Source organism: Triticum urartu, chromosome 5A (genome assembly GCF_056163025.1).
Source record: "Triticum urartu cultivar PI428250 chromosome 5A, HENAU_Tu73, whole genome shotgun sequence".
Taxonomy (NCBI): Eukaryota; Viridiplantae; Streptophyta; class Magnoliopsida; order Poales; family Poaceae; genus Triticum; species Triticum urartu.
In genome coordinates this window covers 305,924,827-305,950,936 of record NC_141877.1, presented here as the reverse complement: position 1 = coordinate 305,950,936, position 26,110 = coordinate 305,924,827, and the positions used below count along the sequence as shown (strand labels likewise).

General features: G+C 43.9%; 1 protein-coding gene across 1 annotated transcript; it reads left to right on the top strand.

Moving 5' to 3' along the window:
• Positions 1-1,584: 1,584 nt before the first annotated feature.
• LOC147971162 (bidirectional sugar transporter SWEET4-like) lies at positions 1,585-2,274 on the top strand. The gene is made up of 3 exons (XM_087523846.1): positions 1,585-1,639; positions 1,743-1,779; positions 1,938-2,274. Exons 1-3 carry the CDS (start codon positions 1,585-1,587, stop codon positions 2,272-2,274), a joined length of 429 nt encoding a protein of 142 aa, XP_087379972.1.
• The last annotated feature ends 23,836 nt before the right edge of the window (positions 2,275-26,110 follow it).

Genomic DNA, 26,110 nt, shown 5'->3' with positions numbered 1-26,110 from the left:
CGTCCTCTTCTTCTTCATTGTCTTCCATCATAACCCCTCTTTCTCCGTGCTTGGTCCAAACATTATAGTGGGGCATGAAACCGGACTTAAACAGGTGGATGTGAATGGTTCTTGACGTAGAGTAATTATGACCATTCTTACAGCGAGCACATGGACAAGGCATAAAACCATCCGCCCGCTTGTTTGCCTCAGCCGCAAGCAGAAAAGTATGCACCCCCTCAACGAACTGGGGAGAGCATCGGTCATCGTACATCCATTGCCGTCTCATCTTCATTACACAACACCGAATAGACCAAATTAATACAAGTTCATACATAAAGTTCATACAACACTTAAATGCAACAAACAAATAACTCTCTAGCTAAAGCATTTAAATGCAACAACAAATACGATCAAGATCGCAACTAAGGTAACAATGGATCCAACAGCATAATGATACCAAGCCTCACTATCAATGGCATATTTTCTAATCTTTCTAATCTTCAAGCGCATTTTCTTCATCTTGATCTTGTGATCATCGACGACATCGGCAACATGCAACTCCAATTCCATCTTCTCCCCCTCAATTCTTTTCAATTTTTCTTTCAAGTACTCGTTTTCTCTTTCACCTAAATTTAACCTCTCGACAATAGGGTCGGTTGGAATTTCCGGTTCACATACCTCCTAGAAAAAATTTCTATGTCAACTTGATGGGCATAATTTGTCATAAACATGAAATGCAACTAGTTTTAAAAGAGAATATATATACCACATCCGAATCATAACAAGGACGAGGGCCGACGGGGACGGATATCAAAACCATGGCACTATATGTATAACAAACAACGTATGGGTAAGATAATTATACGAGTAACTATATATCCAAATCACACAAACGTCAATTTTTATATAAAATTTCATGAACAAGAGGCTCACCACAAGGTGGTGCCGGCGACGGGACGGTGGGGCGATCGACGGTGGTTACGACGGAGATTTAGAAGGCACTAAGTAAACCACACCTACATATGCAAACTAAGTGTTATTTTTGACCTCAGATTGCATATAAATCAAATACTAGCACCTATATATATATCCTCCTAAATTACTAAACTCACAAATTAATCACTATATAAAGCATTGCAAGAGCTAATCTAGCAATGAGAGATGAAAGGACAAAGTTGCTAACCTTTGTGATCATTTGAATGGATGGGGGCCTTCAAATCTTGATAAATTTTGGGCAAAATATGTGATGAGCTCGAGAGGAAGAGGGGAAGAATAGAGAGGAGAGGGGAAAGAGGAAGAACAGAACGAGTTCGGGTGGATGAAGGGTTTATGTAGGACGACCTTTAGTACCGGTTCGTGCCAAGAACCGGTACTAAAGGGGCTGGAGGGGCCAAGTCTGACAACATCCTGCCACCACACTCATTAGTACCGGTTCATGGCACGAACCGGTGCTAAAGGTTCGCCACGAACCGGTACTAATGAAAGCGGCCTGGCTAGCCGTTGGAACCGGCACTAATGTATACATTAGTGCCGGCTTAAATACAAACCGGCACTAATGTACTTCACGTTTGACCCTTTTTCTACTAGTGAGTCTAGGCAGCCATGATGCTCTCCATGGATCTTGCGCCCGCTACGCTAGCCAACATCGCGCTCGTCGGTTTGCACCCAATACCGACCTAGCTAGATCTACTCACCTACTGCATGCATGTTCCGAGAGATCTATACTATTTACCTTTCCTTATTTCTTGATCCGTGTGCAGGTGATGCCTTTACCTTGATGCTACTCCTCGTCCCCGCGTACGTACTATTTCCGTCCTTCTTAGTTAATTACATACTCCGATCCATAGGTGAAATTGCATGGGCATATGTGAATTTGTTGGTTGATGAACCGATCTGAGCAAATAACCAACGCCGCCGACGTGCTGACTACGTGTGTATGTTTCATGCACCGGCAGGTTCACCACGATACCAGCCATCTGCCGGTCCGGCACCGTCGGGAGTAGATCCCCGCTACCCAATATCGCCACGCTCCTCAGCTGCTGCGTGGGCATCCTGTACGGCGTCGCGCGCCGTGACAGCCTCGCCGTCGTCCTCAACTCCCTCGGGGCCTTGCTTCAGACCATCTACGTCCTCTTCTTTATCGTCTACAGCGCCGACAGAGGTCTTATCCTCCTCCAGTGCCTCGTGCCGGCCCTAGGCTACGCCGTCCTTCTCATATTGTACCTGCATCGTCCACCCCGCCACCTTGTTCAACTTGGTCAGTACAATAACATGCCGTTGATTGCATCTTAGGGCATCTCTAGCCGCGCCATCAAGAAGGCCCCCTAGGCGTTTTTTCGTCCGCCGGCATCAAAAAATCGGCCCAGTCGCGTCCCCAAAAGCTCAGTTTTCGCCGGCTTGTGACGAAATTGGCGCCGGCGGATCCAACCCGAACCCAGCGCGCTGGGGGTCGCTCGGTAGCGCCGGACGAATCGTTTTTGGCGCGAAGAGCCGCGAGCCCGCCGCGTCAGCGACTCTATTCTCTTCTCGCCCCTTCGTCGTCCTCATTGTCTCGTTTCCCGCGGCGAATCAATGCCAAAGCTGCCGCACGCTGCCGCGCCGGTCAGCCTCCATTGATGCCTCATGGGCGGCGCAGTGAAGGCTGGGCGACGCGTCCCTCGGCCGCCACGCAATCACGCCACGCGTAACGCGCCGGCCAAGCGTACCACGCGGCGTCTCCGCCTATAAAAGCCGACTGCAAGCGCGGCGGAGAGACTCACCCCGATCATCCACCGACGACGCGCTCATTTCTCCCCCTTTCCTCCTCTCGCCGTCACCAGTTGAGAAAGCATGGCCGAACGTTTCCCAAGCGACGGCGTGGCGGCGAATGGATTCGGGCGCCGTCATCTGCACGAGGACGAGGCTCGCCTCCTTTTCGAGGCCGAGTACCCGGTCCCGCCGGACATGCGGGTGCCCGGGGCATGGAGGATCAGCGCCGGCGGCGTGCCGGTGCCCCCGGTACCCACCGGCGCGGCGTGGCGTGCGGAGATCACACACATCCGCTCGTCCCTGCCGCGTGCGGCGAGGGAGGGGCCCCAGTACGTCCCCGACAGCCCAATCTGGGAGCCGTACTTCCGCTGCCGGCACGACGAGCAGCTCGAGGCCACCAATGGCGCCGTGCCCTCCGGCAGGTTCAACACCGCCGGCCGGCGTCGGTGGTGGGGTGTGCCCGGGCGCACGTTGGAGTCCGTCCTCAAGTACATCGAGGGCGGCAACACGCCGCGCCTCGAGTACCCCACTCCCCCGTCCTTCTCACGCCGCCGGGGCTGCCGGGGAAGCTCCTGGACACCGAGGCGCATGGAGACCGGGGTGTCCTCCTCCTCGTCCGGCGGCACTCCCTGCGTCCACCTCCGCCCCGTCAAGCCGGAGCCCCAGGACACGCATGTCAGCGCGCGTACCCGCAGCTCCGGCGCCCTCGTCGAGCCCAAGGTGGAGTCCAGCCTCCCCCCGGAGTACGAGGAGATAACCCGGTGCGGCTTCTCCGACGAGGACGCCATGCGGTGGTCGCGCGACGACTACCTGCGCGAGGAGATGATCCGGCAGCGCCGGGCCCTGGAGGAGATCGCCGCCCGTAAACGTGGGCGCGAGGACGAGGACGGTGTCGTCGTCCTTGATAGCGACGACGACGACGCCCCCGGACCGTCCAACCCGCCGCGCCAACCGGGGGAGGGATGCAGCAGGGATGGCGGAGGCGTAGGCGGGGGCGACGACGACGACGGCGGTGACTACACGCGGTTCTACAGCCTCCTCGGCATGTAGAACCGCGTGGGCGAGCGGCGAGGGAGACGGCGGGGGTAGCCCGCGGTAGTTTTTTTTAAATATGTTTAAATTTGAACGAACTCGCCCGTATTTGCGTTGTGTTTGCGCCGAATTTGAACATTTTAAAAATCCGTGGGGGGCCGCGACTGGGGGGCATCATGCCCCCAGTGCGCGGTTTAGCGCCGGTGCGCCCCCAGGGAGCGATTTTTTGCCCTTCCTGGGGGCCAACGGCTGGAGATGCCCTTAGCTAGCTTCTCCATGTGTTCTTTCTTGCGTGCCTGCTGATCACTAAACATATATAGTTGCTGGCTCACTATTGTACGGATCTCAAAGCAAGATTGAAAAGTTGAAGATAAAAGGTTTCATGTAGCCTGAGCTACAAAGAAACTTTGTGCTCTGATAATGCATTAATATATATATATATATATATATATATATATATATATATATATATACCAGGTGAAGGTGAAGCAGACCTTGACAATGGGGTCAATGCCGCATCCAGCCAGCCCATGCCTATCCCGCCCATGCCTATCCCTAATCAGCACGCCGACGTGGATCATCTACGCCTTGGCCAGAAAGGACCCCAAGCTATACTTACACATCGCCGTAAGTTAGAGCAATTCGTCAACCTTCATTCGTCCATCCTAAGTAGCTTACTAAAGTTAATATAAAGTTGGGTCATCTATTTTGTACGGAGAGAATAGCTTACTTATCATAAATGAATTGATGATCAATGTTCTTTTGCTCATCAATCTGTAGATCCCCAGCTGCTTTGGGCTGGTGTCTGCCATAGTTCAGCTGAGTCTCCACACATACTTCCAGTTTCTATACCAGCAGCCGACTGACGTGGAGGATTCGGCCCTGAGGGCATGGCTGCTAGAATGGCCAATCGCCGACACACCACTTTCTGTCTAGGTAGCTCCTACTGGAATGAAAGTTGAGCTACCTTACCTAGTATGTATACTAGGATTCGGAGCTTCTTGCATGTAATGGCCAATCGCCGACATGGAAGGAAGGGGATGGAATTGGGAGGCGGTGCCGGTGGAGGCAGCGGGTGACGCGAACACAGTGCAGGTGGAGTGTTGTGGACTTGTGGGATGCCGCTGGCCTCACGGGCTTTTCTGGGCTGTCCATTTGTGCCATTTATTTTTTCTGGACGTCCACCAACGCCATTTAAACATTTTTTGGTGAGTGACATATGTGGGACTAGTGGGACTCAACGCCACTTACATCCTGAATGTAATCTGTCGCACTTAAGCAGTCCTAGCATGCGTGCCTTAAATTAATCAAAGCTACATGCTGCCTGAGTCTTGCTTTGGATCAAGTTTCAGAGTGTATCATCCTCGAGTCATGACCGTCGCCGGTGGCAAGGGTCGTAGCGTAATGCTCTTCTACTGTGCATGCTAGGGCACTATCTCTACACAACTACCCACGTATGGTCCGGATCTAATTAAACCCATTAAGTTACGCGTGAAGGGAGGCCAACCAGCTATGCCACGTGGCACAAGTTGGTTGGCCGCTGTGAGAAATCTTTTGAAAAAAAATAGATGAAGATGTGAATTATTTTTTAAATGTATTTTTTTAAATGAAGGTGAGGATCTCTGGTATTTTTTAAATGAAGGATTATTCAAAATGGCACTCGTTAGTAGGCTGCGGTGATAATTTTTTTTTCTTTTTTACTTCTTTTTCCTTTTTAGGGATTTTTACTTCTTTTTCTTAGATGAAGGTGATGATTTTTTTTCTGAGATGTTTTTTTAGATGAAAGAGGGCTTTATGTATTTTTTAAAATAAAAACGTACGCATAACTTCCCTTCAAACGACGCCACAGGATAGCGCCCCAACCACTAGCGTAGATCAACATCTACGCTTTACAGCATCAAGCAGACGTTCCTGCCGCCAGCACATGTGACTAAGGAACCGACTTATACTCAAAGCACCGTGGTTAACGTCAAAACTTGATGTCTTGGGAACTTACTAAGACAGATACGCCTAGGAATGAACTAGTCCAGATTAGATATCACTGGCCGCATCACTACTTCAATCTCCGATTACACGTATCCATTAATCTCATAGCCTGACCTAAGTGCCTGTTCGGAATCACTCCAGTCTGCCGACTCCGCTCCGCGCGAGGAGCTCCGTTTGAGCCGCTCCTAGCAATTGTACTGGCGCTCCCTCCGCTTCGGGAGCTACGGTGACGGAGCGGAGAGGATCCGAACAGGGCCTAAGTCTAATGCAGAGCGACGGCCGACCGGACACAGCTGCATCGTTGCACCGACAATGAACTGAGATCATATGTCTTGAAGTATCTATAGCCGGACTTAACAAATTCGACCCTCCTAAACGTTCATAGACGTGCCCGGGTTCGTTCCTGGACAATGCCAGTCACCCCCACAACCGGATATCTCATTTAGCAAACCCCCAAATCCATATAACCACATACATTGATACAACCACAGTGCATGCATCGATTGATGCACAGGCCGAGGGTTTAACCTCCTTTTCTAAAAAAATACAATCACATGCATGTATCGTAAACTATCTATATGATCTCACACAAAGCATCCGGCTAAACCATCAATACATGACATCATACTATCAAAAATTGGCATGCTCGGCATATATTATATACTATAAGCTATGTATACAAATCATCCACGACAGCCTTTCTTTGCCGGTTCCCTTAACGTCTGTGTCGCGGAAGTAGCCCTCCAAGACACAAAATGGATTAAGTCGGATCTGCTTATCGCCGGAACTGTCGAGTCATCATTGTCCTCCTGCTCCTCTTTGGGGGGCAGTCTGGCCATTTCATGGACCGCCCGGTTTTGCTCTCGGGTGAGGGCATGCGTGCTCCTCCTCTGCCGCTTTTGGAGGATGCGAGCACCTCACCCAAGGCAACGCGTGACGCCGCCTTCGCCTCCGTCATGTTGGCAGCGAGGCGGGGCTCGGCCTCCCGCACCCTCTGCTTTGCACAATGGGCATACCGGTCCCTATAACACTCACAAGCCTCCGCACCGGAGATGGGGCGGCAGATGGACCTCATCGCGCCGGTGAGATAGAGGGCACGCGGCTCAACCCTCCAGCCGCTGCAGATTCGAGCGCCAGTTGTGAGATGAATTGGGAAGCGTAGAACCCTTCGTCTGGGCCGCATTGTATTATATAGAGAGCATGCCATGGCTTACAAGGAAGGGATCGATCGAGAGAAAGAGGAGATCGTTCCGTTCGGTTACAGGAAGTTGAACAGAAGAAGAGATAAGAGGAGATAAGAGTACAAAGTTTAAACTACTCTCCTATCTCTACACAATGTATTCTAACGTTCCCCCTCAATCTGAACCGAGTGATCTTTACCAAGGTTAAGATTGTTCTTGAATTCATTCAATCTTCCTGTAGTAAGAGGTTTTGTGAAGCCATCAGCAAGTTGATCACCAGTTGGTATAAACCGAATATCAAGTAGCTTGCGAGCTACACTTTCTCTGACAAAGTGAAAATCAACTTCAATATGTTTGGTTCGTGCATGGAAAACATGATTAGCTGAGAGATAGGTTGCACCAATATTATCACACCATAACCTCGCAGCTTGTGGAGCCTTGATCCTAAGCTCATATAACAGATTCTGTATCCACATTACCTTAGCTGTAGGATTATCCAAAGCTTTATACTCAGCCTCTGTACTGGATCTAGAAACAGTGGCCTGTTTTCTTGCACTCCATGACACAAGATTTGTTCCTAGAAACACAACAAAACCACCCGTGGACCTTCTGTCATCAGCACACCCTGCCCAGTCTGCATCAGAATAGGCAGTAACAAGCATAGACATTGACTTGGTAATCTGAAGTCCAAGACCTTTTGAGTATTGAAGATACCTTAAAATCCTTTTTACTACAGTCCAGTGTGTTGTTCTAGGTGCATGCAAATATTGACAAACTTTATTGACAAAGTAAGAAATATCAGGACGTGTAAGAGTCAAATACTGTAAAGCACCAACAACACTTCTGTATTTTGTTGCATCATCTGATCCAAGTGCTTCTCCACTTTCAATTGTAAGTTTTTCTGAAGTTGAAATTGGTGTACTCACAGGTTTGCAATTTTCCAATCCTACTCTCTTGAGTATATCAGTGGTATATTTTCTTGTGTAAGAAGTATTCCATCCTTTATCTGTTTAACTTCTATACCAAGAAAATAATGAAGATCACCTAAGTCTTTGAGAGCAAATTCCAGCTTCAGATCCTTAAGTAAACACGTGGTAGCATGTGCACTTGAACTAGCAACAATTATATCATCAACATAAACGAGCACAAATATAGTGATCTTATCTTTATGATAAAAGAACAATGAGGTATCTGCTTTAGATGGTGTAAACCCAAGTTGTTGTAGTTGCATGTTTAACCTGGAGTACCAAGCTCTTGGGGCCTGTTTCAAACCATATAAAGCCTTATCCAACTTACAGACATAGTGTGGTGCACTTTGATCCTCATATCCTGGTGGTTGCCGCATGAACACTTCATCCTCAAGAACACCATGAAGAAACGCTTCTGAACATCTAGCTGTCGTAAACTCCAACCTCTAGAAACAGCAATAGAAAGTACAAGTCGAATAGTAGCTGACTTAATAACAGGACTAAAAGTATCTTCATAATCAATACCAAACCTCTGTTTGAAACCTTTGGCAACTAGTATAACATTGTACCTGTCTATGCTTCCATCAGATTTTCTCTTTATCTTATATACCCATTTACAATCTATGACATTATGACCCTGCTTTGGTGGTACTAAATGCCATGTTTTATTTTTCATGAGTGCATCATATTCATGATCCATAGCTTCTTTCCAATCTCTATGTGCAAGAGCATCATGCAAACGAGTTGGTTCCCCAATATTACTGAGAAAAGCACGCTTAACTTTGTCATACCTGACCGTACCATCAGTGTATTATTTTTCCTTGATAATACCTGACTGTGATCTGGTGTGCCGGCACGGAACTGTTGGTTATGTGGGCGCAGGCGCAGAAAATCCCGGTTCAGGAGCTGGCGTAGCAGATCCTGTTGCCGACGGTGGTGTAGAAGCAGGCGCAGAAGATCCCGGCTCCTGACCCAAGAAGGATGCCCGCACAGAGGCTACAGCGGATCCCGACGTGTGATCCAAAGGGGATCCAGGCGTGTGATCTAGGCCCCATAGGCGCATCGCTGTCGTCAGCTGGGTCGAGGCGCGGGCTCCCAGCGTTCGGTGCGCCACGTGGAGACACGGTTTCCCCCGCGCGGGGGCGGGCGCGTGGGCTGGCGGGGTCCACCAGATGCAGCCGGTCGGCCACATCCGCCTCGGGAGCGCTGGCAGCCACCGGATTGGCTGCAAGAGAATCCGCCTCGGAGCGCTCAGCAGGCGCAGACCTGGCGCGCGGATCGGTGCTGGATCGCGCACCGCTGCTGCCGCTGCTGTCAGGAAGATCAGCCTCATGTTCTGCGCCAAGCTTGTCCTTTCCTGCACACATAAAATCACAGCCCGGACCTGCACATATATCATCAGAACCACCGTTTTGAATGGAATTTTGCACACAGTCAACTTTATGTAATTCACCCCCGTGATCTGAAAGAAGTGCTATCTCAGCACGAAGAAGGGCTCCGGCGTTTGGACGAAGTTTGGCAAATGGAAAGAGGGTTTCATCAAACACAACATCCCAAGAAATATAGATTCGTCCAGTTGCAACTTCTAGGCATTTATAACCTTTGTGAAGATTGCTATAGCCAATAAAAACGAATTGAGTAGAATGAAACTCAAGTTTATGACGATTGTATGGACGCAATTTGGGGTAGCAAGCACACCCAAATATTTTGAGAAAGTTGTAGTCAGGTTTTTGATGATAGAGGCGCTCCAATGGAGTGACATTGCCAATAACTTTGCTAGGAAGACGGTTTATAAGATAGGTGGCAGTGATAAAGGCTTCGTCCCAATATTTGAGAGGCATGGATGCATGAGCAAGAAGGGATAAACCAACTTCAACAATGTGACGGTGTTTCCGTTCAGTGGAGCCGTTCTGTTGATGAGCATGAGGACAAGAAACATGATGTTCAATGCCTATGCTACGGAAAAAAGAGTTGAGTGTTTCATACTCCCCTCCCCAGTCACTTTGGACTGTCAAAATTTTTCGATCAAAGTGTCATTCAACAAGTTTTTGAAACTCTTGAAACACAGAGAAAACCTCAGATTTGTACTTGAGCAAATAAATCCATGTAAACTTGCTATAATCATCAATGAAACTGACATAGTATTTCTTTCTGCCAAAGGAATCTCTTGCATGACCCCATACATCACTGAAAATAAGTTCTAAAGGAGCATGAGATGTACTATTCGACTTGGGATAAGGAAGTTGGTGACTCTTGGCATATTGACAAGCTTCACAAAAAGACTCACTAATTGAACTATGTGACAACGAGAGATTGCCTTTATTCACTACTTGTTTAACAATGATCGAAGATGGATGTCCTAATCTTTGATGCCATCTTGCCAAAGAGGGCTTGATGGCGAAGAAAACTTGACGACGCTTGCGACTAAGTGGTCCGGATGTGATGGGGTAGAGACCTCCAATGCATCTACCGTGATGAAGGAGTTCCCTCGTTGCCCGATCCTTGATAAAAAAGTAACGAGGGTGAGTTTCAAAGAAGACATTATTGTCATGAGCTAAACGAGACATGGATACAAGGTTTTTATCAGCTTGAGGCACATGAAGGACATCTTTTAGGACTAGATCACGTTGAAGTGTAGGGGAATTAATAAGAGCTTGACCAATGTGTTGAATATCCATAACTCCACCGCTTGCGGTGTGAATTTGATCGCCGCCATGGTACTGATCACGGAGAGCAAGTTGTTCTAGCTCGCTTGTGACATGATCCGTGGCACCAGAGTCCATGTACCACACCCCTTCTCCTCCTTGTTCATGCATGGCCGCAACAACATGTTTAGCATCAGGAACAAAGTTCTCATCATAGTGATGCCAGTAGTCCAAGACTTCATGGCCCAGCTTCTTGCAGAGCTGGCAGCGAGGACGTGCTCGGGAAGAAGAAGGGCCGCGGCTGCTATTGTTGTTGAAGCCGCCACCCCCGGCCCTGTTGTTGTAGTTGCTGCTGCCGCTGCCGCCGGTTTTGGTGTAGCCAGAGCTGCCGTTGTTGGAGTAGCTGGCGTTACCGCGCCCACGGCCGCTGCGTTGCCCCTGGTGACCGTGCCCGCGGCCGCGGCCACGGGAGACAGAGTTGGCGGAGGACTGCCGGATGTTGGCACCGTGAAGAAGGCTGAGGCGGGCGTCGAAGCTCAAGAGCTGACTGTACAACTCCTGAACGGTGATGACTCCACCCGAGAGGCGACGGCGGAGACCACAGGGTTGTAGTCCATGTCGAGGCCGGCGAGGATTTTGGACACGATCTCTGGATCAGAGAGCGCGGCGACGGTGCAGGTGACTTCATCGGTGAGGCTTTTAATTTTTCCAAGGTATTCTGCCATAGACATGTTACCTTTTTGAAGATTCGTGAGCTCAATGGCGTGATGATTGCTTGAGCTTGGCTTTGAGCAGCAAACATGGCATGGATAGCACTCCATACTTCGGCCGGTGTCGAGAGCATTGTGACCTGTGCGAGGATCTCGCAGGATAGGGATCCCATCAAGAATCCTTGGAGCTGCTGCTGTGCATACTGCTACCTCCTAAGCACTGCGTTGGATTTCCCCAAAGAGGAAAGGATGATGCAGCAAAGTAGGGTAAGTATTTCCCTCAGTTTTTGAGAACCAAGGTATCGATCCAGTAGGAGGTTGCGCGCGCGTCCCTAGTACCTGCACAAAACAAATAACTCCTCACAACTAATGCGATAAGGAGTTGTCAATCCCTTCACGGTCACTTACGAGAGTGAGATCTGATAGATATGATAAGATAATATTTTTGGCATTTTTGTGATAAAGATGCAAAGTAAAATAAAGGCAAAGTAAAATTAAAGGAAATAACTAAGTATTGGAAGATTAATATGATGAAGATAGACCCGGGGACCATAGGTTTCACTAGTGGCTTCTCTCAAGAGCATAAGTATTTTACGGTGGGTGAACGAATTACTGTTGAGCAATTGACAGAATTGAGCATAGTTATGAGAATATCTAGGTATGATCATGCATATAGGCATCACGTCCGAGACAAGTAGACCGACTCCTGCCTGCATCTACTACTATTACTCCACTCATCGACCGCTATCCAGCATGCATCTAGAGTATTAAGTTCATGAAAACAGAGTAACGCCTTAAGCAAGATGACATGATGTAGAGGGATAAATTCATGCAATATGATAAAAAAACCATCTTGTTATCCTCGATGGCAACAATACAATACATGCCTTGCTGCCCCTACTGTCACTAGGAAAGGACACCACAAGATTGAACCCAAAGCTGAGCACTTCTCCCATTGCAAGAAAGATCAATCTAGTAGGCCAAACCAAACTGATAATTCGAAGAGACTTGCAAAGATAACCAATCATACATAAAAGAATTCAGAGAAGATTCAAATATTATTCATAGATAAACTTGATCATAAACCCACAATTCATCGGTCTCAACAAACACACCGCAAAAAGAAGATTACATTGAATAGATCTCCACAAGAGAGGGGGAGAACATTGTATTGAGATCCAAAAAGAGAGAAAAAGCCATCTAGCTAATAACTATGGACCCGAAGGTCTGAGGTAAACTACTCACACTTCATCAGAGAGGCTATGGTGTTGATGTAGAAGCCCTCCGTGATGGATACCCCCTCCGACGGAGCTCGAGAACAGGCCCCAAGATGGGATCTCGTGGATACAGAAAGTTACGATGGTGGAATTAGGGTTTTGGATCCGTATCTGATCGTTTGGGGGTACGTAGGTATATATAGGAGGAAGGAGTACGTCGGTGGAGCAACAGGGGGCCCACGAGGGTGGAGGGCGCACCTGGAGGGGGGGGGGGAGGCGCGCCCCCTACCTCGTGGCCTCCTCCTTTGTTTCTTGACGTAGGGTCCAAGTCTCCTGGATCATGTTCGGTGAGAAAATCACGTTCCCGAAGGTTTCATTCCGTTTGGACTCCGTTTGATATTCCTTTTCTTCGAAACCCTAAAATAGGCAAAAAAACAACAATTCTGGGTTGGGCCTCTGGTTAATAGGTTAGTCCCAAAAATAATATAAAAGTGGAAAATAAAGCCCAATAATGTCCAAAACAGTAGATAATATAGCATGGAGCAATCAAAAATTATAGATACGTTGGAGACGTATCAAGCATCCCCAAGCTTAATTCCCGCTCGTCCTCGAGTAGGTAAATGATAAAAACAGAATTTTTGATGCGGAGTGCTACTTGGAATAACTTTAATGTAATTCTTCTTAATTGTGGCATGAATATTCAGATCCAAAAGATTCAAGATAAAAGTTCATATTGACATAAAAATAATAATACTTCAAGCATACTAACTAAGTAATTATGTCTTCTCAAAATAACATGGCCAAAGAAAGTTCATCCATACAAAATCATATAGTTTAGTCATGCTCCATTTTCGTCACACAAGAATGCTCTCATCATGCACAACCCCGATGACAAGCCAACCAATTGTTTCATACTTTAGTAATCTCAAACCTATAAACTTTCACGCAATATATGAGCGCAAGCCATGGACATAGCACTATGGGTGGAATAGAATATGATGATGGGGGTTATGTGGAGAAGACAAAAAAGGAGAAAGTATCACATCAACGAGGCTAATCAATGGGCTATGGAGATGCCCATCGATTGATGTTAATGCAAGGAGTAGGGATTGCCATGCAACGGATGCACTAGAGCTATAAATGTATGAAAGCTCAACCAAAGAAACTAAGTGGGTGTGCATCCAACTTGCTTGCTCACGAAGACCTAGGGCACTTGAGGAGGCCCATTGTTGGAATATACAAGCCAAGTTCTATAATGAAAATTCCCACTAGTATATGAAAGTGACAAAACAAAAGACTCTCTATCATGAAGATTATGGTGCTACTTTGAAGCACAAGTGTGCAAAGGATAGTAGCATTGTCCCTTCTCTCTTTTTCTCTCATTTTGTTGGGCCTTCTCTTTTTTATGGCCTTTCCTTTTTTATATTTCTCACTTGGGACAATGCTCTAGAAAATGATGATCATCACACTTCTATTTATTTACAACTCAATGATTACAACTCGATACTAGAACAAAAGAAGACTCTATATGAATGCCTCCGGCGGTGTACCGGGATATGCAATGAATCAAGAGTGACATGTATGAAAATTATGAACAGTGGCTTTGCCACAAATACTATGTCAACTACATGATCATGCTAAGCAATATGACAATGATGAATGTGTCATGATAAATGGAATGGTGGAAAGTTGCATGGCAATATAAATCGGAATGGCTATGGAAATGCCATAATAGGTAGGTATGGTGGCTGTTTTGAGGAAGATATAAGGAGGTTTATGTGTGAAAGAGCGTATCATATCATGGGGTTTGGATGCACCGGCGAAGTTTGCACCAACTCTCAAGGTGAGAAAGGGCAATGCATGGTAACGAAGAGGTTAGCAATGATGGAAGGGTGAGAGTGCATATAATCCATGGACTCAACATTAGTCATAAAGAACTCACATACTTATTGCAAAAATCTATAGGTCATCAAAAACCAAGCACTAGAGCAAACTTGTAGGAAAAGACCATCGCTCGTCCCCAACCGCCACTCATAAGGAAGACAATCAAAGAACACCTCATGTTTCAAATTTGTTACATAACGTTTACCATACGTGCATGCTTTGGGACTTGCAAACTTCAACACAAGCATTTCTCAAATTCACAACTACTCAACTAGCACGGCTTTGATATTATTACCTCCATATCTCAAAACAATCATCAAGCATCAAACTTCTCTTAGTATTCAAAACACTCATAAGAAAACAAATTACTAATCTTGAATACCTAGCATATTAGAATTATTTAAGAAAATTGCCATGCTATTTAAGACTCTCAAAATAATCTAAGTGAAGAATGAGAGATCAATAGTTTCTATAAAACAAATCCACCACCATGCTCTAAAAGATATAAGTGAAGTACTAGAGCAAAACTATATAAATCAAAAGATATAAGCGAAACATATAGAGTATTCTAACAAATTCCAAATCATGTATGGCTCTCTCAAAAGGTGTGTAAAGCAAGGATGATTGTGGTAAACTAAAAAGCAAAGACTCAAATCATACAAGACGCTCCTAGCAAAACACATATCATGTGGTGAATAAAAATATAGCTCCAAGTAAAGTTACCGATAGAAGTAGACGAAAGAGGGGATGCCTTCCGGGGCATCCCCAAGCTTTGGCTTTTAGGTGTCCTTAGATTATCTTGGGAGTTCCATGGGCATCACCAATCTTAGGCTCTTGCAACTCCTTGTTCCATAATCCATCAAATCTTTACCCAAAACTTGAAAACTTCACAACACAAAACTCAAAGTAGAAAATCTAGTGAGCTCCGTTAGCGAAAGAAAACAAAAGACCACTTCAAGGTACTGCAATGAACTCATTCTTTATTTATATTGGTGTTAACCCTACTGTATTACAACTTCTCTATGGTTTAAAAACTATTTTACTAGCCATAGATTCATCAAAATAAGCAAACAACACACGAAAAACAGAATCTGTCAAAAACAGAACAGTCTGTAGTAATCTGTAGCTAACGCAAGATCTGGAACCCCAAAAATTCTAAAATAAATTTCTGGAAGTGGGGAATTTATCTATTAATCATCTTAAAAAATAATTAACTAAATATAGCTTTCCAGATAAAAATGGCAGCAGTTCTAGTGAGCGCTAAAGTTTCTGTTTTTTTTACAGCAAGATATCAAGACTTTCCCAAGTCTTCCCAACGGTTCTACTTGGCACAAACACTAATTAAACACAAAAAACACAACCAAAACAGAGGCTAGGTAAATTATTTATTACTAAACAGAAGAAAAAGTTAAGGAATAAAAATAAAATTGGGTTGCCTCCCAACAAGCGCTATCGTTTAATGCCCCTAGCTAGGCATAAAAAGCAAGGATAGATCTAGGTATTGCCATCTTTGGTAGGCAATCCATAAGTGGCTCTCATAATAGATTCATAAGGTAATTTAATTCTCTTTCTAGGAAAGTGTTCCATGCCTTTCCTTAACGGAAATTGGAATCTAATATTTCCTTCCTTCATATCAATAATTGCACCAATCGTTCTAAGGAAAGGTCTACCAAGAATAATAGGACATGAAGGATTGCAATCTATGTCAAGAACGATAAAATCTACGGGCACATAATTCCTATTTGCAACAATAAGAACATCATTAATTCTTTCCATAGGTTTCTTAATAGTGTAATCCGCAAGGTGTAAGTTTAGAGAGCAATCATCAAAATCACAGAAACCTAACAAATCACACAAAGTCTTTGGAATCGTGGAAACACTAGCACCCAAATCACATAAAGCATAGAACTCATGATCTTTAATCTTAATTTTAACAGTTGGCTCCCATTCATCATAAAGTTTTCTAGGGATAGAAACTTCCAACTCAAGTTTTTCTTCATAAGATTGCATCAAGGCATCAACGATATGTTTAGTAAACACTTTATTTTGACTATAAGCATGAGGAGAATTTAGCACGGATTGCAACAAGGAAATACAATCAATCAAATAGCAATTTTCATAATTAAATTCCTTGAAATCCAAAATAGTGGGTTTAGCAACATCTAGGGTTTTAATTTCTTCAATCCCACTTTCATCAATTTTAGCATCAAGATCTAAAAACTCTGAATTTTTGGAACGCCTTCTAGGTAAAGGTGGATCATAATCAGTCCCATAATTATTAAGATTCATATTGCAAATCAAAGATTTAATAGGGGACACATCAATAACTTCTAGATCTTCATCTTTATTTTCATAGGAACTAGAAGAACACGCTCTTATAAAGGCATCTTTCTTAGCACGCATCCTAGCGGTTCTTTCTTTGCACTCAATAATGGAAATTCTCATGGCTTTGATAGACTCATTGATATCATGCTTAGGTGGAATAGATCTAAGTTTCAAAGAATCAACATCAAGAGAAATTCTATCAACGTTCCTAGCCAAATCATCAATCTTAAGCAATTTTTCTTCAATCAAAGCATTAAAATTCTTTTGCAAAGTAATAAATTCTTTAATATTAGATTCAAAATCAGAGGGAATCTTATTATAATTTCCATAAGAAATGTTGTAGGAAGTACCATAATTATTAGAGGGAATACTAGGATAAGGACTAGGATTAAAAATTCCTCTATACGCGTTGTTACCAAAATTATTCCTACCAACAAAATTCACATCCATAGATTCATTATTATTCTCAATCAAGGTAGACAAGGGCATATCATTAGGATCAGAAGAAACACTCTTACTGGCAAATAATTTCATAAGTTCATCCATCTTTCCACTCAAAACATTAATTTCTTCTATCGCATGCACCTTTTTATTAGTAGATCTTTCAGTATGCCATTGAGAATAATTAACCATAATATTATCTAGGAGTTTAGTAGCTTCTCCTAAAGTGATTTCCATAAAAGTACCTCCCGCGGACGAATCTAAAAGATTTCTAGAAGCAAAATTCAATCCGGCATAAATTTTTTGTATAATCATCCACAAATTCAAACCATGAGTAGGGCAATTACGTATCATTAATTTCATCCTCTCCCAAGCTTGTGCAACATGTTCATGATCAATTTGCTTAAAATTCATAATATCGATTCCAAGGGAGATGATCTTAGCGGGAGGAAAATACTTAGAGATAAAAGCATCTTTGAACTTGTTCCAAGAATCAATACTATTTTCAAGCAAAGACAAAAACCAAGCTTTAGCACGATCTCTAAGCGAAAAAGGAAATAGCTTCAATTTAACAATATCATTATCCACATCTTTCTTCTTTTGCATATCACACAAATCAACGAAGCTATTTAGATGGGTAGCGACATCTTCACTAGGAAGGCCGGAAAACGGATTTTTCATGACAAGATTCAGCAAAGCGGCATTAATTTCACAAGATTCAGTATCGGTAAGAGGAGAAATCGGAGTGCTAATAAAATCATTGTTGTTGGTGTTGGTAAAGTCACACAATTTAGTGTTATCTTGAGCCATCGTGACAAGCAAGCAATCCAACACACAAGGAAACAAAAAGCAAGCGGGCAAAAAGAGGCAAATAGAGAAAGAGAGGGAGGATAGAGAGAGAGAGGGCGAATAAAATGGCAAGGGTGAAGTGGGGGAGAGGAAAACGAGAGGCAAATGGCAAATAATGTAATGCAGGAGATAAGGGTTGTGATGGGTACTTGGTATGTTGACTTTTGCGTAGACGCCAGAAATGGCTCGTTGTCGGAAGTCAAATCTTGACTTGCGCGAACCTCCCCGGCAACGGCGCCAGAAATTCTTCTTGCTACCTCTTGAGCACTGCGTTGGATTTCCCGAAGAGGAAAGGATGATGCAACAAAGTAGCGTAAGTATTTCCCTTAGTTTTTGAGAACCAAGGTATCAATCCAGTAGGAGGTTGCGCGCGCGTCCCTAGTACCTCCACAAAACAAATAACTCCTCACAACCAATGCGATAAGGAGTTGTCAATCCCTTCACGGTCACTTACGAGAGTGAGATCTGATAGATATGATAAGATAATATTTTTGGCATTTTTGTGATAAAGATGCAAAGTAAAATAAAGGCAAAGTAAAAGTAAAGGAAATAACTAAGTATTGGAAGATTAATATGATGAGGATAGACCCGGGGGCCACATGTTTCACTAGTGGCTTCTCTCAAGAGCATAAGTATTTTACGGTGGGTGAACGAATTACTATTGAGCAATTGACAGAATTGAGCATAGTTATGAGAATATCTAGGTATGATCATGCATATAGGCATCACGTCCGAGACAAATAGACCGACTCCTGCCTGCATCTACTACTATTACTCCACTTATCGACCGCTATCCAGCATGCATCTAGAGTATTAAGTTCATGAAAACAGAGTAACGCCTTAAGCAAGATGACATGATGTAGAGGGATAAATTCATGCAATATGATAAAAAAAACCCATCTTGTTATCCTCGATGGCAACAATACAATACGTGCCTTGCTGCCCCTGCTGTCACTGGGAAAGGACACCGCAAGATTGAACCCAAAGCTAAGCACTTCTCCCATTGCAAGAAAGATCAATCTAGTAGGCCAAACCGAACTGATAATTCGAAGAGACTTGCAAAGATAACCAATCATACATAAAAGAATTCAGAGAAGATTCAAATATTATTCATATATAAACTTGATCATAAACCCACAATTCATCGGTCTCAACAAACACACCGCATAAAGAAGATTACATCGAATAGATCTCCACAAGAGAGGGGGAGAACATTGTATTGAGATCCAAAAAGAGAGAAGAAGCCATCTATCTAATAACTATGGACCCGAAGGTCTGAGGTAAACTACTAACACTTCATCGGAGAGGCTATGGTGTTGATGAAGAAGCCCTCCGTGATGGATACCCCCTCCGGCGGGGCTCCAGAACAGGCCCCAAGATGGGATCTCGTGGATACAGAAAGTTACGGCGGTGGAATTAGGGTTTTGGCTCTGTATCTGATCGTTTGGGGGTACGTAGGTATATATAGGAGGAAGGAGTACGTCGGTGGAGCAACAGGGGGCCCACGAGGGTGGAGGGCGCGCCTGGGGGGGGGGGGGGGGGGTAGGCGCGCCCCCTACCTTGTGGCCTCCTCCTTTGTTTCTTGACATAGGGTCCAAGTCTCCTCGATCATGTTCGGTGAGAAAATCACGTTCCCGAAGGTTTCATTCCGTTTGGACTCCGTTTGATATTCCTTTTCTTCGAAACCCTAAAATAGGAAAAAACAGCAATTCTGGGTTGGGCCTCCGGTTAATAGGTTAGTCCCAAAAATAATATAAAAGTGGAAAATAAAGCCCAATAATGTCCAAAACGGTAGATAATATAGCATGGAGCAATCAAAAATTATAGATACATTGGAGACGTATCAAGTATCCCCAAGCTTAATTCCTGCTCGTCCTCGAGTAGGTAAATGATAAAAACAGAATTTTTTGATGCGGAGTGCTACTTGGCATAACTTTAATGTAATTCTTCTTAATTGTGGCATGAATATTCAGATCCGAAAGATTCAAGATAAAATTTCATATTGACATAAAAATAATAATACTTCAAGCATACTAACTAAGCAATTATGTCTTCTCAAAATAACATGGCCAAAGAAAGTTCATCCCTACAAAATCATATAGTTTAGTCATGCTCCATTTTCGTCACACAAGAATGCTCTCATCATGCACAACCCCGATGACAAGCCAACCAATTGTTTCATACTTTAGTAATCTCAAACCTATAAACTTTCACGCAATATATGAGCGCAAGCCATAGACATAGCACTATGGGTGGAATAGAATATGATGATGGGGGTTGTGTGGAGAAGACAAAAAAGGAGAAAGTATCACATCAACGAGGCTAGTCAATGGGCTATGGAGATGCCCATCGATTGATGTTAATGTAAGGAGTAGGGATTGCCATGCAACGGATGCACTAGAGCTATAAATGTATGAAAGCTCAACAAAATAAACTAAGTGGGTGTGCATCCAACTTGCTTGCTCACGAAGACCTAGGGCACTTGAGGAGGCCCATTGTTGGAATATACAAGCCAAGTTCTATAATGAAAATTTCCACTAGTATATGAAAGTGACAAAACAAAAGACTCTCTATCATGAAGATTATGGTGCAACTTTGAAGCACAAGTGTGGCAAAGGATAGTAGCATTGTCCCTTCTCTCTTTTTCTCTCATTTTTTTGGGCCTTCTCTTTTTTATGGCCTTTCCTTTTTTATATTTCTCACTTGGGACAATGCTCTAGAAAATGATGATCATCACACTTCTATTTATTTACAACTCAATGATTACAACTCAATACTAGAACAAAAGAAGACTCTATATGAATGCCTCCGGCGGTGTACCGGGATATGCAATGAATCAAGAGTGACATGTATGAAAATTATGAACGGTGGCTTTGCCACAAATACTATGTCAACTACATGATCATGCTAAGCAATATGACAATGATGAATGTGTTATGATAAACAGAATGGTGGAAAGTTGCATGGCAATATAAATCGGAATGGCTATGGAAATGCCATAATAGGTAGGTATGGTGGCTGTTTTGAGGAAGATATAAGGATGTTTATGTGTGAAAGAGCGTATCATATCACGGGGTTTGGATGCACCGGAGAAGTTTGCACCAACTCTCAAGGTTAGAAAGGGCAATGCACGGTAACGAAGAGGCTAGCAATGATGGAAGGGTGAGAGTGCGTATAATCCATGGACTCAACATTAGTCATAAAGAACTCACATACTTATTGCAAAAATCTACAGGTCATCAAAAACCAAGCACTAGAGCAAATTTGTAGGAAAAGACCATCGCTCGTCCCCAACCGCCACTCATAAGGAAGACAATCAAAGAACACCTCATGTTTCAAATTTGTTACATAACGTTTACCATACGTGCATGCTACGGGACTTGCAAACTTCAACACAAGAATTTCTCAAATTCACAACTACTCAACTAGCACGGCTTTGATATTATTACCTCCATATCTCAAAACAATCATCAAGCATCAAACTTCTCTTAGTATTCAAAACACTCATAAGAATTTTTCTTACTAATCTTGAATACCTAGCATATTAGGATTATTTAAGCAAATTACCATGCTATTTAAGACTCTCAAAATAATCTAAGTGAAGCATGAGAGATCAATAGTTTCTATAAAACAAATCCACCACCTTGCTCTAAAAGATATAAGTGAAGTACTAGAGAAAAACTATATAACTCAAAAGATATAAGCGAAGCACATAGAGTATTCTAACAAATTCCAAATCATGTATGGCTCTCTCAAAAGGTGTGTACAGAAAGGATGATTGTGGTAAACTAAAAATCAAAGACTCAAATCATACAAGACGCTCCAAGCAAAACACATATCATGTGGTGAATAAAAATATAGCTCCAAGTAAAATTACCGATAGAAGTAGACGAAAGAGGGGATGCCTTCCGGGGCATCCCCAAGCTTTGGCCTTTAGGTGTCCTTAGATTATCTTGGGGGTGCCATGGGCATCCCCAAGCTTAGGCTCTTGCCACTCCTTGTTCCATAATCCATCAAATCTTTACCCAAAACTTGAAAACTTCACAACACAAAACTCAAAGTAGAAAATCTAGTGAGCTCCGTTAGCGAAAGAAAACAAAAGACCACTTCAAGGTACTGTAATGACATCATTATTTATTTATATTGGTGTTAACCCTACTGTATTCCAACTTATCTATGGTTTATAAACTATTTTACTAGCCATAGATTCATCAAAATAAGCAAACAACACACGAAAAACAGAATCTATCAAAAACAGAACAGTCTGTAGTAATCTGTAGCTAACGCAAGATCTGGAACCCCAAAAATTCTAAAATAAATTTCTGGAAGTGAGGAATTTATCTATTAATCATCTTAAAAAATAATTAACTAAATATAGCTTTCCAGATAAAAATGGCAGCAGTTCTCGTGAGCGCTAAAGTTTCTGTTTTTTTTACAGCAAGATATCAAGACTTTCCCCAAGTCTTCCCAACGATTCTACTTGGCACAAACACTAATTAAACACAAAAAACACAACCAAAACAGAGGCTAGGTAAATTATTTATTACTAAACAGGAGCAAAAAGTAAGGAATAAAAATAAAATTGGGTTGCCTCCCAACAAGCGCTATCGTTTAACGCCCCTAGCTAGGCATAAAAAGCAAGGATAGATCTAGGTATTGCCATCTTTGGTAGGCAATACATAAGTGGATCTCATAATAGATTCATAAGGTAATTTAATTATCTTTCTAGGAAAGTGTTCCATGCCTTTCCTTAACGGAAATTGGAATCTAATATTTCCTTCCTTCATATCAATAATTGCACCAATCATTCTAAGGAAAGGTCTACCAAGAATAATAGGACATGAAGGATTGCAATCTATGTCAAGAACGATAAAATCTACGGGCACATAATTCCTATTTGCAACAATAAGAACATCATTAATTCTTCCCATAGGTTTCTTAATAGTGGAATCAGCAAGGTGTAAGTTTAGAGAGCAATCATCAAAATCACGGAAACCTAACAAATCACACAAAGTCTTTGGAATCGTGGAAACACTAGCACCCAAATCACATAAAGCATAGAACTCATGATCTTTAATCTTAATTTTAACAGTTGGTTCCCATTCATCATAAAGTTTTCTAGGGATAGAAACTTCCAACTCAAGTTTTTCTTCATATGATTGCATCAAGGCATCAACGATATGTTTGGTAAACGCTTTATTTTGACTATAAGCATGAGGAAAATTTAGCATGGATTGCAACAAGGAAATACAATCAATCAAAGAGCAATTTTCATAATTAAATTCCTTGAAATCCAAAATAGTGGGTTTAGCAACATCTAGGGTTTTAATTTCTTCAATCCCACTTTCATCAATTTTAGCATCAAGATCTAAAAACTCCGAATTTTTGGAACGCCTTCTAGGTAAAGGTGGATCATAATTGTAACACACTGGATGTAATTTACCTTATATGTATCCCAACTCTTGCCGTTTCCGGCGCTAAGTTATTTTATTTCCTCCGTCTCGGGTTTTTTTCTCCGTGTGTTGTTGTCGTTCTCATGCATCTCATATCATGTCATCATGTGCATTGCATTCGCATACGTGTTCGTCTCATGCATTCGAGCATTTTCCCCGTTGTCCGTTTTGCATTCCGGCGCTCCTATGTCACCCGGTGCTCCTTTCTACCTTTTTTCGTGTGTGGGGATTAAAAGTTTCCAGGTTGGACCGAGACTTGTCATGCAGCCTTGGTTTACTACCGGTAGACCGCCTGTCAAGTTTCGTGCCATTTGGACTTCGTTTGATACTCCAACGGTTAACCGAGGGACCGAGAAGGCCTCGTGTGTGTTGCAGCCCAACACCCTTCCAATTTGGCACAAAACCCACCAAAACTTCTTCCATCATCTAGAGCGTTCGATCACGATCGCGTGGCCGCAAACCGCACCTCATTTGGAGTCTCCTAACTCCTTCTACCTCTATTTATAGCCCCTCCTCCAAAAATCCCGGGTCTCCTTCCACCCTAACCCTAGAAAAACTTCACCCGCCGCCGCCGGAAAAAAATCCGGGCAGCGGACGTGTCCGCCCGCTCCGCCGGATCTATCAGCGGCTGCCACCTATCCCTGGGCCGGTCCCCACATCGCCGCCGACCGCGCGGGCCCGCTAGGCCCGTTGCCGGCCCTCCCGCCGCCCGACTCGGGCCGAGGCGCCCCGACCGTGCCGCCTCCCGTCTTCCCCGCGCCCGGCGCTTCTTCTCCCGGCCGGCCGCCGCGCCGCCATTGCCGGCCGCCACCGCACCGTCCTCTTGCCGGCCGGACCTCGCCGCGCCACCGCGCCGTTCTCTCGCCGGCCGGACCTCACCGCACCACCGTGCCGCACCTCCTCGTCCTCGCCGGCGACCCCTCCGTCCTCTCGCCGGCCGGATCCGACCTTCCTCGCCGGAGCCCTGCTACCTCGCCGTAGTCCTCGGGAGGCGTGCGTGAACAGTGCCCCGCGTGTTGGATCTGGATCTAAAAGCGGAGACGGTTGACTTTTTACCCTATAAACTCTAATTTTTGGCAATTTTCATCATGTCGTAACTCTCTCATCGTAGATCCGATTTGTGCGTGTAGCATATCAAAATGTTCGCCTCGATGAGTACATCATTTCATCTCATTGCATAATTTTCATTTGAGCTCATCTTGATGCCCGAAATGCTGTTGGAAGAGGGCTATGTGATGAATTTGACAGATCTGTTTCAGCAAATGGCATTTTGTCATTTTTGCCATGTTTAATGTGTGCATGCTATGATCCTGAGTTCTACATATGTTTTGTTATATGCCATGCCATCTTTATAGGGGTGCTTGCCATGTATCTTTGTGATATTTGTGGTGACTAGCACAAGCTTGCGAAGTAGCGTAATCGGTAATGCTGATTTCAGGGACTTAGAATTTCACTAAGTCCTTGTTTTGTTTTTGTTGTTATGCCATATGTTCATGTTGTTTCCTAGTGATCCGTGCCTCTTTTGAGGATGATTAGTAAGGATGTTTTGTTAACATTGTGGTGATCTATCCATCCATGTCTTTTTTTGCATTTATGGAGCACCCTAGCTTGAGTCAAGCGAGCTCTACTTTTGCTATAAAACGATCCTGGCAGATTGTTGACATGTTTAGCGATTTTGCCGAGGATGTTGCTATTGATCCGTGCATGCTATGTTGTTGTTGTTGCCATGTCTGGCTTCTATGCCATGTATTCTTGATGGGTGTATGATTAGTTTGTTTCTCCATGCTCTGTAGTGAGTGCATCGAGCTCGTAAACATGCCTACTCGTTGACTGTTTTGCATGCTCCATTTTTTCACTAAGTCTGAATCTGTTTAAGTTTTTGTTATGTTCACATGCTTGCAATTGTATTTTCTGATCCCTTTTGGCTCAAGGTCACTAAGGGACTTTTGTTAAGTGCTTTGAGTAGCTTCATTCCATGCCTTGGTTTGCCATGTTAAGTTCCTGTAGCATGTAGTTTTCATGCTCTAAAGTGTGCTTCCTGATGATAAATTTCAGACTTGTGTTAATTTCACTAAGTCTGAAACCTGTTATTATTTGCACTTTTGCCATGCTTGTTTGAACCTGTTAATGGATGAATTAGCCATAGCTCAGTGTTCATATTTTGTCAAGCATCATGAGTGGATCCCTACCATGTATTTGTTTGTCATGTTTGAGTGTTATAGCATATTTTTCTTGATGCGTTTAGTTGGTCACTTGCTGATTATCGCAGACCGGTGCCATATTTGTTTTGCTTGCCATTTCCAAACCGTGCATCCGATTCCAGTGATCTTTATATCGATTTCAACCGAAATCACCTCACCTTTCCTGTGGCACTCTTGGATTTCCAAGTTGAGGCCAGGTTCAATCATTCCTTGTCAAATCTTGCATATGCATCACATACCGCATCCCGCATATCCTACCATGTTTGCATCATGTTGCTTGAGCATTGCACGTGGTTGATTGTGTTCCTTTTGCTTGTTTGTATTGTTTGGGTAGAGCCGGGAGACGAGTTCGTGAACGAGGAGCCCGTTGAGTTCGCTTACGAGGATCAAGTCAACTCTGAGAACTTTGCAGGCAAGATGACCATACCCTCGAAATCACTTCTATCTTTGCTTGCTAGATGCTCGCTCTTTTGCTATGCCTATGCTAC

What these genes read in the sequence shown, in the direction of transcription:
- LOC147971162 (XM_087523846.1), top strand. Translation starts at nt 1,585, where the DNA reads ATGATGCTCTCCATGGATCTTGCGCCCGCTACGCTAGCCAACATCGCG. An exon ending in AGCCAACATCGCGCTCGTCG is followed by an intron (nt 1,640 to 1,742) that starts GTTTGCACCCAA and finishes ATCCGTGTGCAG; the next exon opens with GTGATGCCTTTACCTTGATG. An exon ending in ATGCTACTCCTCGTCCCCGC is followed by an intron (nt 1,780 to 1,937) that starts GTACGTACTATT and finishes ATGCACCGGCAG; the next exon opens with GTTCACCACGATACCAGCCA.